Source organism: Ustilaginoidea virens, chromosome 1 (assembly GCF_000687475.1).
Source record: "Ustilaginoidea virens chromosome 1, complete sequence".
Classification (NCBI taxonomy): domain Eukaryota; kingdom Fungi; phylum Ascomycota; class Sordariomycetes; order Hypocreales; family Clavicipitaceae; genus Ustilaginoidea; species Ustilaginoidea virens.
In genome coordinates, this window is record NC_057316.1 from 442,453 (window position 1) to 455,529 (window position 13,077).

General features: G+C 57.7%; 5 protein-coding genes across 5 annotated transcripts; 2 read left to right on the forward strand and 3 right to left on the reverse strand.

Annotated features, from left to right (window-relative positions):
- Positions 1–679: 679 nt before the first annotated feature.
- UV8b_00077 (uncharacterized protein) lies at positions 680–1,054 on the reverse strand (the record flags this gene model as incomplete). The annotated part of the gene is made up of 3 exons (XM_043137575.1): positions 680–774; positions 866–955; positions 1,033–1,054. 3 exons carry the CDS (start codon positions 1,052–1,054, stop codon positions 680–682), a joined length of 207 nt encoding a protein of 68 aa, XP_042993509.1.
- A 944-nt stretch (positions 1,055–1,998) lies between these two features.
- UV8b_00078 (uncharacterized protein) lies at positions 1,999–3,110 on the forward strand (the record flags this gene model as incomplete). The annotated part of the gene is made up of 3 exons (XM_043137576.1): positions 1,999–2,547; positions 2,626–2,856; positions 2,946–3,110. 3 exons carry the CDS (start codon positions 1,999–2,001, stop codon positions 3,108–3,110), a joined length of 945 nt encoding a protein of 314 aa, XP_042993510.1.
- A 47-nt stretch (positions 3,111–3,157) lies between these two features.
- Positions 3,158–5,415, reverse strand: UV8b_00079 (uncharacterized protein; the record flags this gene model as incomplete). Its single annotated transcript, XM_043137577.1, has 2 exons — positions 3,158–4,113; positions 4,188–5,415. The coding sequence occupies 2 exons, from the start codon at positions 5,413–5,415 to the stop codon at positions 3,158–3,160; spliced, it is 2,184 nt and encodes a 727-aa protein (XP_042993511.1).
- A 1,464-nt stretch (positions 5,416–6,879) lies between these two features.
- UV8b_00080 (uncharacterized protein) lies at positions 6,880–8,764 on the forward strand (the record flags this gene model as incomplete). The annotated part of the gene is made up of 4 exons (XM_043137578.1): positions 6,880–7,047; positions 7,183–7,471; positions 7,583–7,717; positions 7,839–8,764. The coding sequence occupies 4 exons, from the start codon at positions 6,880–6,882 to the stop codon at positions 8,762–8,764; spliced, it is 1,518 nt and encodes a 505-aa protein (XP_042993512.1).
- Positions 8,765–9,468: 704 nt separating this feature from the next.
- On the reverse strand, positions 9,469–11,445 carry UV8b_00081 (uncharacterized protein; the record flags this gene model as incomplete). Its single annotated transcript, XM_043137579.1, has 3 exons — positions 9,469–9,699; positions 9,795–10,898; positions 10,975–11,445. The coding sequence occupies 3 exons, from the start codon at positions 11,443–11,445 to the stop codon at positions 9,469–9,471; spliced, it is 1,806 nt and encodes a 601-aa protein (XP_042993513.1).
- Between the last annotated feature and the right edge of the window lie 1,632 nt (positions 11,446–13,077).

The window sequence follows — 13,077 nt, forward strand, 5'->3', positions numbered from 1 at the left end:
GGATCAGCCAGCAGTTATTTCAGATGATGATCAGAGCAAAGAGGTTCGATGGCAGAGTTGAGCGACTCCAACGCGGAGACGGAGCGTGTGAGGTGGAGAAAAATTCACGAGGCGAGCTGATTACGTAACACAGTGTATGGGACTAGCTACGGTGGGGCGTTGCCGTAAACTGAAGGGTTGAAGAAGGTGCGCGAGTGAGTTGATGGCGGCACGCTCAGAATCGCAAATAACTTGTTCGTGAAAGCATAAAACCAGCGCCGTCCGTGCTACTGTATGCAACGATGAATCAATGACGACATAAAAAGAAACGCGATGTTGAATATCGCTTATTCCCGCCGCCCCCAAAGTTGGTTGATCGGAGAAAGTCCTGGTTATAAGCGAGCACATGCAGAGACCACATTACACCTCTACACTCTCGACGGCACAGAACGGGTATGAAGGAGAAAAAGACTCCTCGTCCGTCCGAGTACGAATATAGATGGAATCAGCTCTGCTTGGATGCTGGGCAGACAGTGGGGTGACGTGCCACCAACAAGCACGCCATGCCGGAGACTGAGTCATGGCCCGCTTCATTCACGAATCCCATCACTGCAGAGCAACATCGGAGCGTTGTTCGAGCATCGCGCGAGTTGACCGTCTTGAGCAACTGTGTCCTAGTACAGTACTATCGTTCGTCTCCTCATTTCTTGCCGCTCTTCTTGATGCCCTGCGCTCCCGTATTCAATGGACCCTTGCCGCCTGCCTTGGCTGCCATTTCCTTCCTCTCCTTCTCGGCTGGCACAAAACAACAAAAACCTCTCGTTAGCTTTGGCTTGCCCTGTCGCGAAAACTCGCCAGCCGTTGACGAGGCTGAGGACCGTCGTACCTTGTCTCAGTTTCTCCTTGTGGGCCTTGGTGTCGTCATCGTCTTCTACTCGCTCCTTTGCTTTTTGCTTCAGCGGCTTCTTCTTGCCACCTGCGGAAAAGGCAAAGAAAAAAGCGCGAGTTAGCACTGGGGCGTTTCTGCTTGCAGGCGATGCGACGACAACGAACCGCCCTTGTCCAAACCGCCCATGCTTGAAAGCTGGATTCGATGCCCGGGATGACGTCGGGGGGGTTGACCAGATCGAGGGGTTCTGGGGTCCTATACTTTTGTCTGACGGAGGTCAACGACGCAAATAGAGAAACGAAAAAAAAAAAAGAGCAAGAAGAAGCAGAATGAAAAAAAAGCAACGTCAAAGGTAGAAGCCGGCCAGGTGGGACAGGCAGCAAAGTGGGGGCAGCCTGGGGAGGGGAGGTGGGGTGATGGGCTGTTTTGGGCTTAGCCTGGCTTAGTTAGCCTGCGACTCGGAGTCTGGGCTGATGATTGATCCGGGTTGCACTGTTGCACGATGGAGCAATTCCCACTGTGCTCATCTTGCGAGTATGACGACGGCCTTGGAAGCAGACCAGACTTGTTGGATTATCGTTTCCCTGTCATCTTGACCTGTCGTTGAAGCCTTGTCCGCTATACACTGCATGGTAGCAAGCAAACATGAACTAATGGCCACTTCCAGCTCCCAGCTCAGATGGCGAATGCGCATTCAGTCTCCGCTCCCAGCCCCAACCTCCGCATCACAGAAGCAAGCACCAGACGCATCCAGTGCATAATCCCAATGCTCCTTCTTTCCCCAGGTTGCTTTCCAAGACTCGAATCCCTCCGATTCCCTCGTCGCCAAAAGTTCTTACCGCAGGACAGCAAAACCCGGCAGCAAGTTAAAACAACGCAACCAGACCCAAGTGGAGAAATCCCGGACCCCCTATCGATTCTCGCTCAGCAGAAAACGCCCGACGAACCATGCGCACATGCCATGCCGGCCCAACAGTTTCGGCACAACTGCCCGTCCCCGACCGATCACCCCTTTCCACTCCATCCCAAATAGCCGTGCCGCCATCTCCCTCCTCCCCTCCCCGATTCCATTTCTCTGCCAATGTCGACCTGCCCTTCGACCTCCGCTTAACACGCCAATCTAGTGCGACATGAGCGAGCCGCCATCGCACCGGCGCCGCCGGCTTTCAGATCCCATCCACAAGGTGACCAGCACAGTCAAGATGCTGGAACGAAAATCGGAAGCCAAGCTCCTCCTCCTGTGGGATGAGCTCCCCGCCTGGCGCCGCGACAACATCTTCATCACGTCCGGATACCGGCCGATCCGCGCCTCGTACACGCACGCTTTTCAATCGCTCTTCTACCTACACAACGAGTCTGTCAACATATGGTCCCATTTGCTGGGTGCCGTGGCGGCCCTCTCATCGGCCATGTACGTCTACTACGTCGTGCAGCCGCGCTACGAGCAAGCCACATCTGAAGATGTAATCGTCTTCTCGTGCTTCTTCGGCGGTGCCACCTTGTGTCTGGGCATGAGCGCCACCTTTCACGCCCTGATTGATCACAGCCGGGAGGTGGCCAAGTGGGGGAACAAGTTGGATTACATGGGCATAGTGGCGCTCATTGTCGGCAGCTACGTGCCAGCTCTCTATTACGGGTTTTTCTGCCACCCCAAGTTGATGGTGATGTATTTGAATCTGGTAGGTCCCTATTCAAGATGCACACGCCGCAGATGGGCGATGGCGGGTGGCTAGCCGCGCGCTGACGCTTTGGAGCAGATCTGCCTCTTGGGTGTTGGGTGTGCGATTGTGTCGTGGGTTGAACGATTTCGCTCGCCCAGGTGGCGACCGTACAGAGCCGCCATGTTTATCGGGCTGGGACTCTCTGGCGTCGTTCCCGTGATTCACGGAACCACGATTTATGGATACTCTGCGTTGGAGGACCGCATGAGCATTACCTGCATTATTGCGCATGGCGCAATGTACATCTTTGGCGCGGTCTTGTACGCGGTAAGTTTGGCGCTGTCGTCGGGAGAAGCTGGCGCACTCCCGTCCGTTCGATGGGGAGGACATGGCGCTCATCCATCATCGTGTGCTAGGTCCGTTGGCCGGAGCGTAGTTTCCCGGGAGCGTTCGACATTTGGGGCAGCTCGCATCAGATCTTCCACGTCTTTGTGCTTTTGGCGGCCGCGACGCACTTTTACGGCATGGCCAAGGCCTTTGACAACCACCATCTGAATGGGCCGCAGTGTGCTTTCGAATAGCGCCTTCGCTCACCCTCGGACGGTTTGCTCGACCTGGAACCCACCCGTCAACGGACATTGTCTAGCCCTAGGTCCATGACTCTGACCAGCCCAGAGGCCATTGCTGCCGCCGCCCACCAGCCAAATCCTTGGTTGGGGTTCCATTCCACGGCGGTGATTCTCGACAAGGGCTCGTAGACGATGCCTCGAGTCGGATCCGTGAGCCCACCTGCTTCGTCGTCGTCGTTTTCCTCGCCTGCATCAACAGCATCCGGCTTTTTGGTTTTCCTCGAGTTTTTCCCCGCCGGCGCTTTGACTTCTCCCTTGACACTGCGGCCCTTCTCGATGGCGAAACCGTGCATCACCCGCGACGCGCCGCGGCTGGAGGCGGGCGAGTCCCCGGGGAACAGGTGTTTTGGTCGATGCTCGTGCTGGAACAGACGGAGACGATCCTTTTGCTCTCGGCGACTCTGGAACAAGTCAACCAGTGGATTCATGGACCATAGACAGCCATCTGACGTGCCAATCAACAGAAAGGGATGCGTCTTGCCCACAGCAAGACTGGAGTTGTAGCTCTCGCCGACGAATATCCTCCTGGCGATGGGGAAGAATCGCTGATGCATAAATCCAACCGTGGTGTTGAGGGCGTTGGCGGACGGATACACCGCGTAGAATCCCTGCACGTGGCCGCTGTATGCCAGCATGTTTGGCTGCCAGGCGATCGCGTTCGTCTGCACCTCTGTCCTCTCGTGCGTCGGGCGGCTCAGGTCCACCAACTTTGGGGTTCCTCCGACCGGCGTGGATGCCACAAGATACGGCTGCGACGGATACGCCGTGGCAAGGTCCACCACGAGGTTATGATGGACGGCGTGGCGGGAGAGCATGCAGCTGGGGTGGAGGGACCACAGCGCAATGGAACCGTCCGAGTAGCCCACGACGAGTCGGTTGAAGGTGGCCCAGGCAAAGCAGGTGGCTTTGATGCTGTCCTCGTTGTCGAGCATCAGCGACGCCGTGGCATGTTCCACTTTTTTTTTTTCTTTTCGTCAGTAGACCAGCTCGATGGGGGGGGAAGAAAGCCAACGATGCATGCACACTTACCAAATGACCCATCATCATCGCCTTGCTCATCCACCTCGACAACGCAGACCCTTCCTCGGCCACACAAGACGGCAAGATGGTTCGACACAGGATTCCATCTCACGCGTCTAGCGCGTCCGTGATGCAGACAAACCGTCTTTCGAAGGACCGGCTTTTCCGGAGACGGTCGCGGCACCTGTCGCACTGCGCCCCCTCGAAAGGCCCACACCTGTACCGTTCCGCACCTTTGAAAGTCTGGCTTCTGATGCTCCACCTCGTAGTTGTAGTTTTCCTGGTCGCCGTGCGGTATGACGGCCAGAGCAAGCAGCTGAGGACCGTCGGCCTTGCGCGCCCAGTCCATGCCCGTGACTATGCCGCCCGCATCCAAGATCCAGCCCGTCGGAATCTTGTCCCGCGTTTCGTCATCCCCGTACCGCATCCAGGCCTGCGATAGAGCAAACGCGTCGCCGGGGAAAAGCACCTCTTCTCGTTGCGCGCCAGAGGGGCCCATGAGCAACCGGATGCCCAGATGCGGCTGCTCGTACGGCTTCCGCTCCGCATCCCCGAGAACGCGGTACCGCGTGCGGGCGGCGGCATCGCTCGCCAACCGGGCCCACCACCTGTGCGAGAGGCGCGCTTCCTGTTCGAGAGCGTCGGCGGCGGCGGCCCAGGGAGCCGTGTCGGACAGGCCCTGCTCGACGGGCAGCCACTTGGGCGGCAGGACGGTCCACCCGATCCAGCGGTCCAGGAGCCTCTGCGCGAGCCGGACGTCGTCGGCGTCGGGGCCGTACCACGTGCTGATCAGGGTCTGGCCGCGCATGCTGCGGTCGTACGGGCCCACGTACCCCTTCATGTGGGTGTCTGTGGTGACGGACTCGACTTGCACGTAGCCGCTGGGAGGGCGCTTGGCAGCCGGCCGGGCCTTTTTCACGCGCGCCGCCCGGCGAGCGGGAGCAGCAGCAGCGGCGGCGGTGTCGTCATCGGGCGCGGCTTCTGCGGCGGGGGAGTTGCCGTCGGGGGAGTTGCCGTCCGGGCCGGAGTCTGCGGCTTCAAAGGCGGAGGAGGAAGAGGAGGAGGCGGCGGCGGCGGAGGCTGCGCGTCGGCGTGGACGGGGGGCGGGTTTCGGATTCGGATTCGGACGCTGCGAGGAGGCGGCGTCTCGGGAGGGGGCTTCGGCGTCGGAGCTGCTTTCGAAGTCGTACTTTTGGGGGGTGAATTTTTTGGCGCGATTCGACGTGCGGGTCCTCATTGTGCAAGTTTTTATTTTTTTATATTTTTCATATTTCAACTTTTTTCTTCGAGATGATGGCAAAGTTGGTGGCATGAACAAGTTTGGACCAGCCACGACGGGTGGAGCAGTTGTGATGACGGCACCAAAAGTGGGGGGGCTGTGGCTCGGTAGTTGATGAAAGCCTTGATCGGTCGTGGCACGGTATTGAGCTCTGCTCCTGATGCAGAGGTGCGCACGTCCGTCGTCTCCCATCAGCTTGGTTGGTGCTAGATGGCCGCCGCCGCCATTGACAGAATTTGCAACTCGCCGTGTTCCGTGTTCGACGATGCGTCAGCCCAGGGACGGCGCGCCGCACGTTGATACCGAACTGGAGTCTGGTGGGCCGTTCAGTCAACCCATGACAAGGCACACCAGCCAATGGCCACTTTCAAGCCCACCCACGTGCAGGACGCTGGTGCTGACTGTCTGGTATCTGGTGCTTTTAACGTTTAGCTCGTTTCTGTTTCTGGCTGTCCAGCCGATGAGCGATGAATTTTGCCTGTGGACGGGGGTGGCGAGCGCGGGGGGGCTTTCCTTTCCGCCAGGGACCACCAGACTGGATTTGGGACTTGGCTGAGGATCGCTGACGTCTGGGCAACGGCTGTGAGCCAGCAATCGAAGCGTTCAGATTTGAATTTGCTGACCGTCGGGGTTAGGGCAAGCAGAAAACGCAGGATGAAAGCAGATTGCGCTCGAGCTCCAGCTTTGGGGGGGGGAAGGGGGGAGAAGAGAAGGGAGCACGGGAGGATACATAGCCTAAAGACTGGAGCTTTCTTGATCGTGCTGGGTTGTACATACCTACATATAACCAGACAAGCCAGGGTTTGGTCTGGCAGAGATTAAATATTCAAGGGTATATGTAATAATGGACCGGCCTGCTATTTCCACCGGCTGCGCGATGCAGGTGCTTGCTCCAGCGTGCTTTGGGGGCATTTGCGCGCTGCCGCCCCAGCCTTGTTGATTGACATTGACATTAGGTAGGCAGACAGACAGACAGACAGCTGGCCGTTGGCCACTTGCACCTGCAGACCAGCTGGCATGCCACCACGTGCCCTCCCCCCTCCCCCCTCCCCAAAGCATCACCGAAGTCTGACGACGCTACCGGCATAGATTGCAACTAGATCCAGCTCCAGCTCCAGCTCCAGCTCCAGGCCTGCCTGGCATGGCATGAACCGGCCCTAGACGGGGATCCCGAGCCGCCCACCTCCGACGCCCTCCAAGCTTAAATCAATCCATCGTCAGCCTCGATTTTGCCCTTTGCTCCCCCTTCCACCCTCCCCTTCTGCTTTCCTTTCGTCCTGCCTGCCTCATCGACGCCGCGGCACGTCTTGTCCCGAACCCCCACCCCGTTGTCGGCCGCTCGGTTCAAAGCCTCGCTCGACCTGCCCGTGCCCTCCTGCGACGCTGACGTCTCGCACCGCACGCGCAACCAGCAACGACACCATGTTCAGTCGCTCCGAGGAAGAGCCCGAGGAGGACCAGCGTGCGCGCCGCCATGCCCAAGAGCCTTCCCTCCAAGTGGCTCGCCAGCCCAGCAAGTCCTTCTTCCAGGCCGTCCTGCCCGTCTTCGCCTGCGGAGCTGGACTCTTCTCCGACGGCTACATCAACAACGTAAGACCCCGGGACGCTTTCCCTCCCCTTCCCCCCCTCCCGGCCTTTTGCCCTTGGGCCGAGGGGCAGTCATCCTCCCTCGGTCGCCGGATCCGACCCTCGACTGACTTTTGCCACATGGCGCCCCGCCTCTAGGTCATTGGCTCCGTCAACACCCTCTTGAAGCTGCAGTACAAAGAGGTGTACACCGGCTCCAACGCCGCCCGCTACGTTGCCGACATCGCCTTTGCTGGCACCGTCGTCGGCCAGCTCCTGTTCGGCTTCACCTGCGACTACTGGTCGCGCACCAACTCCCTCATGGCGTCCACGGTGATCCTCATCGTGTTTACCGCCTTGGCCACCGGTTCCTACTACAAAGGCGACCCCGTCGGAATGTTCAACATGTTGACCGCCTGGCGGTTTTTCGTCGGCATCGGCATTGGAGGTTTGCGCAGCTTGCTCGCTCCCGGGGGGTTGGGGTTTGGGGGAAGTGGGCGTGGACATGGGTCTCAGCAGCAAGCGCTAACCTTGTCTTGTTTGTTGTGTGTGTCTCTAGGCGAATACCCAGCTGGCAGTGTCGGATGCGCCGAATCCACCGGCGAGCTGAAGAGCGGCACGCGCAACCGGTGGTTCATCTTGTTCACCAACACCATGATTGACTGGGGTTTCGTGGTTGGCGCCTTTGTACCGTGTAAGTTTTGCAATGCCCGACCCCCCCCCCCCAACCCCCCCCTTCTTCCACGCGCCGGGCCGCGCTGCTGGACTGGTTTTGGCCTAGATGTGTGCGTGTTACCAACTTCGCCGTTCCGCAGACGTCGTCGCAGCTGCCGCCCACAGCCAGCACTACGAGACCATTTGGCGCACCAGCCTGGGCATCGGCGTCGTCTTTCCCCTGATGCTGCTCTGGATGCGGCTGCGGCTCAAGGAACCCGAAGAATTCGCCAAGGAGTCGATGCGCAACAACACGCCGTACCTACTGGTCCTGCGGTTCTACTGGTTCCGCCTCCTTTGCGTCAGCCTCATCTGGTTCCTCTACGACTTCTCGACGTACGCGTTCGGCATCTACTCGTCGGACATTCTGCAAGGCATCTACGGAAAGCAAGCTGCCCTGACGACCGTCTTTGGCTGGAACACCGTCATCAACATGTTCTACCTGCCGGGAACCATTGCCGGCGCCTTCGTGTCGGACTGGGTCGGACCCAAGTACACCCTGATCGGCGGGGTGCTCCTGCAGGCCCTCGTCGGATACGTCATGGCCGGGGTGTACGGGAGCATCAAGACGCACATCGCGGGCTTCGCCGTCATATACGGCGTCTTCCTGTCGCTCGGCGAGCTCGGGCCCGGCAACAACATCGGCCTCTTGGCGTCCAAGACGTGCGCCACCGGCGTCCGCGGCCGCTACTACGGCATCGCCTCGGCCGTCGGCAAGGTCGGCGCGTTTGTCGGCACCTGGGTGTTTCCGTACATCCAGGCCGCCGGCGGCAACGACGTCGAGTCGGCCCAGTACCCCTTCTGGGTGGCCTCGAGCCTGTGCGTCCTCTCGGCCGCCGTCGCCTGGCTCTTCATCCCCAACATCCAGCAGGACACGATTGCGCACGAGGACGCGCGCTTCCGCGCGTTCCTCGAGAGCCGCGGCTGGGACACGGCGCAGCTGGGCCTCGGCAAGACGGATTCCGAGGTGGGCCGCAGCGGCCACCACGAGCACGACGAGCACGGCCCGGACAAGAGCGGCAAGTAGGGGTGGGGGAACAGAAGGGACGCGCGTGCGAGCGTGCGTGCGTAGATAGTCGAGACCAGGAGCGGGCGTGTAATATAGACAGCGGTGCGCTTGAAAGCCCCTCGGCAAACTTTGACACACTCATCCAATTGTGACGTTTGACACGGCTGGCCCGCCCGGAGCCCCGTGCCAGACCAGCCAACCAGGGGCGCACACTCGTCCGAACAGGGAAGGCATGTGGGGCCGGGCGCGCCGTGGCCGCTGCCGCAGAATCGCCTGCAGAAAGTCCGGACCTGCCTGGGTGGGCGATGAATCGCGACGCCTGATCGAGCAAGCAAGCCTCTTGCCAAAGTGCAAGCTGAAGAAACGACCCTGTGCCGAAGTAACAGGCACAGCACGCCGAGGTCGCAGAAGCCCGGTATGCCTTGCCTGGAGCGCACAACCACACGCTTGCCTGCCGCATCAGCACGGCAGGCGATGCAGAGGCCAAGGTAGAGGTCTATGGGCCGGGCCTGCAAGACTGACTACAATCACCGTTCGATGCGAACCTCTGCGACTCCCTTTCCCGTAGTGACTTGTACTGTTCACGTCATTGGTATCCCAATGTCCCTGTAGGTGATCTACGTGAAGCATAGTCGCTGGCGCAAAAAGAAAAAAAAAGAAAGGAAGAGAAAGGGAAAAAAAAAAAAAAAAAAAAAGAAAAAGGTCAAAGCCCCGACTCGAAATCAACACGGCAAAGGGGGTGCGTCTGGTCCCCTTGCGTCTTCCTTCTCGCCCTTCGCAACGGCATGCCCGACCATCCGTCGACGACGCGTAAACCACGCTTCGAGTGCGTGTCGGAAAACGAGAGCAAGCGTGGCGATGCCCCAGCCCGTGGCCAAGCCGGCCAGCCACGCCCGCGCCCGTGCGTTTCTATACTCAAAGGCTGCTCTGGACCCGTCTACCTTGTGCATCTGCTGCGCGTGACCATTAGCCACGGTGCCATTTCCCCACGAGACGCAGAAAAAGAAGAAGCAGGAGAAGATAGGAGAGGCCGAAAGGGAAAACTCACAATGTCCATTCTCGTCTCCGCTGGCTCGCTCGTGGAAAGTGCGTTGCCCCTCGAGTCCATCGCCACAACCCTGATATATTTCGAATGGTCGGCTTCCAGCAAAAAATCCGCCTCGAAGCCATCCTTGGCTTTGCTCGCCAGCGTTTTCCATTTCCCCACGGCCGGGTCGCTGCTCCCCTGCAGGACCCAGTCAGAGACCTCCGTCGACCCGTGCCAGCTGGCGTATGCTCTCCACACCGAAGCGTCGTCTTGGGAGGTGGTGAGATCGGGCTGCGTCTCTGGGGCCGAGTGCCAGGCAAATTTGAGAACGCGGTACGACCGGATGGCGCTCGTGCCGGAGCGGCTCTGCGGTCCGAAATGCGTCTCGCAGAGAACCTTGCCGTCGCGCGTAAATTCCGCAAAGGAGCCGGACGAGCCGTATCCAACTAGTACATTTCCGTTGGGGAGGTTCTGCAGCGAGCCTGGTGATGCAGCCGGCGCATGGGTCGGGCTTGCGTATTCGGTGATCAGCTCTACGCCCATGACGTCTGTGTCAACCCGGAGACGAACGCCCCGTGGGTGCGCTTCGCGGCTGTTGTCGAAGAGCGTAAGCTCGCTGTAGTTGTTGTCCCAGCGGGCGTCGTGCTGGAATGCAAAGTTGGTCGCTTTGCCACCGGACAGGTCCTTGAAGTTGTTTCCCTTGCCGCCCAGGGTCCAGATGACCTCTCCGTTTTGCCCGCTGATGCAGAAGATGCTGTGCAGATGTGCGCTCGAAATCAAGTAGTTCCCCTGAGCGTCCTTGTCCACGCTGCTGATGTGGAACCAGTCGAATGGCTTACCGTTGGGCTCGCCTTCTTCACCGATGTCACGATGTGTGTCGGCAATACTCACATGTTTGCTGGCCCGCCATTCAAACACCAGTTGGCCGGTTTCAATGTCGATTTCTTGAAACACACTGTCCCGGATAGGGCCCCTCTCCTTTCCGAAGCCAGACAGGTCAGCCTCCTGCACATCGTATACCGTGATCAAAGCGGTGCCTTCTGGGGTGATTCGGAACTCGTGAAAATCGCCCTTGAGACCATTTTTCGCCTGGATCCGTCGCGTCATGTTGTACGTCTCATCCAGCTGACGACGTCGGTCAGCACGAAAAAAGAAAAAAAATCTGAAAGGAAGTTGCACTACTCCTAGACGCATGACAAACCATGTAATAAGAACCGGCACCATGACCTCCAACCACAGTTTTGCCTGCCCAAAAAGTAATGTACTTGCGCCCTTTGTATTCTTGCGCCATTAGGTTATAGATCTGCTTCTTGTCCCAACCCGAAGTCCAGATCAGACGGCCGTTGTGGTCCAATATGGTGGCTTGAGGTTGTATTGCCTGCTCAGCAGAGCCATGGGGCGAGAGGAAAGTAAGTAGACTCCTGGAGCACCGATCATCTTGGCGTATCATGTTTGGTCTTGGAGCAATGTGCTCGAATGATTTGAAGTGTTGGACAGGATACCGGCCCAGATGGCCAAGATCGTATGCCTGTGAAGAGGCAGGCGCAGGTTGCTCAGCGGTAGCTTCTTCAGCGTGTAGCGATATCAAGAGCTCCAGGATACCGAGAATGGTGGCAGCGGTACCACCAATGCCAGAACCGCGATGGCCTCGCGTGAAAGAAGAAAACCGCATCGTAAGACTCACAGAAAGTCGATATAAATGGCGAGATAATCTCGGAAGACATTAATAGGACACCAAACGGCAGATAAACTTGAAGCTGGGCGATGGAGAATAGGCCAAGATAAATGCCATAGATTACAGGGCGAATAAAGAGCTTGGACTGAAAGTACAACATGCAGAAGGAATGTGATAAGATAGAATCCCATGTCAAAATGCCTCGAAGCATGGTCACCGACATGATACTAAAGAGCATGCGGCAAATATCGAGGTAGCAAGTGCCAGCAGGAGCCTTGTAACTTATCCCTTGGGCTTGTCCAGCGCACGCACAATAACGTGGCTACCGCGTCACCGGTTGAGTTTTGCCCGCACGTGTGGTGAGGTGGTTCGGGAAATTATTCTGAAGCGGAGCGCCAGACAAGGGCCACAGGGCTTGGCACGTCGGGTTGCGGATCTAGCTTCCTCCCTGTTAGCTTCCAGCCCTGTAGAATAAGGAGTCAAGACGGGAACACGGGGCGATTCCCCACCTCTATTCATTCAAAGTGACAGAAGCAAATATTGACCGGCGTCGCGGCTGGCATAGCTGCAGCGCTAGTAGCGAGATATGTTCTTGGCACTCGTGGCACTCGTGGCCGAGCATCAGTGGTCTGGGAAAATCTCTCAAATTATCAACCCACCGAGGACAAAGTGGTCGGAGCTCCATCTATCGCCTTCTTCGACTCGGGTGAATGTTGCCATCTCCAGCGGCATGACTCGTCTAGCAATTTTGGTTGCCTCTCACGTTCCCGTAGTTGGCACTTGCTGTTCCTCTGATGGGCAGTGGTAACCCGCAAAATTCTCACATTAGGTCCAGTCGCCGCATACAAACAGGATGTTTGCCATCGGTAATCGATTACTTACCGCACCAGAGTGGCATGCATCGGTGTAGAGATAGATTGCCTGGTTAGAGGTAAGCATCGATCAAGGGCTGGAGCTAGAAATGAAATTGCCGTCGCCCGGTCATTTAGAGAACAATCTGTATATGGAATAGTGGCGTACTTTCCTCGAAATGATTGACGACGCACATAACTGAGCTGGGTCGAATAAGGGCCACAAGGCTGTTGGGGAAGCTGGGCTGCTTGCCTTGCCAGCAGGCACGTTTTCTCCCAGACAAATTTCCTACATGATAGAGGGGCAAAGCAACGGACTGCCTTCTTCAGTTTTTCTGTTGAGAAGTTAATGAAACGGCTTCCAACTTTGCATGCCTGTGGAAGGAAATCTCGCGGATGCGGAAATTGAACTTGGTATTGGAGGAAACTTCTCCAGCCGCGGCTAGAGCAAGTCGTTGCACTGGGAGGATCTGCTCAATCCTCTTCGAAAATCATACTTGACCGAGGCTTTGATCAAGTTTTGTTTCATTTTGTGGCATTTTTCCTTTTCTTTTGAGCCAGATGTCCTCGGTGCTTGATACACGCAATAGACGGCGAAAATGGCTGAATTTATTCTTCAAACAGCTGCCACGTTTCACGTTAATTACTGACTTCAGGTGAGATTTCTTAGGTAATCTTAGGAAATGCACCAAATAACAAAGCCTGTCTTCCATTAAGTAACCGTGCCGCGGAAGGCAGGTCAGAGGAGCTGTCACCACAAACATACCGTGCAGCTTTT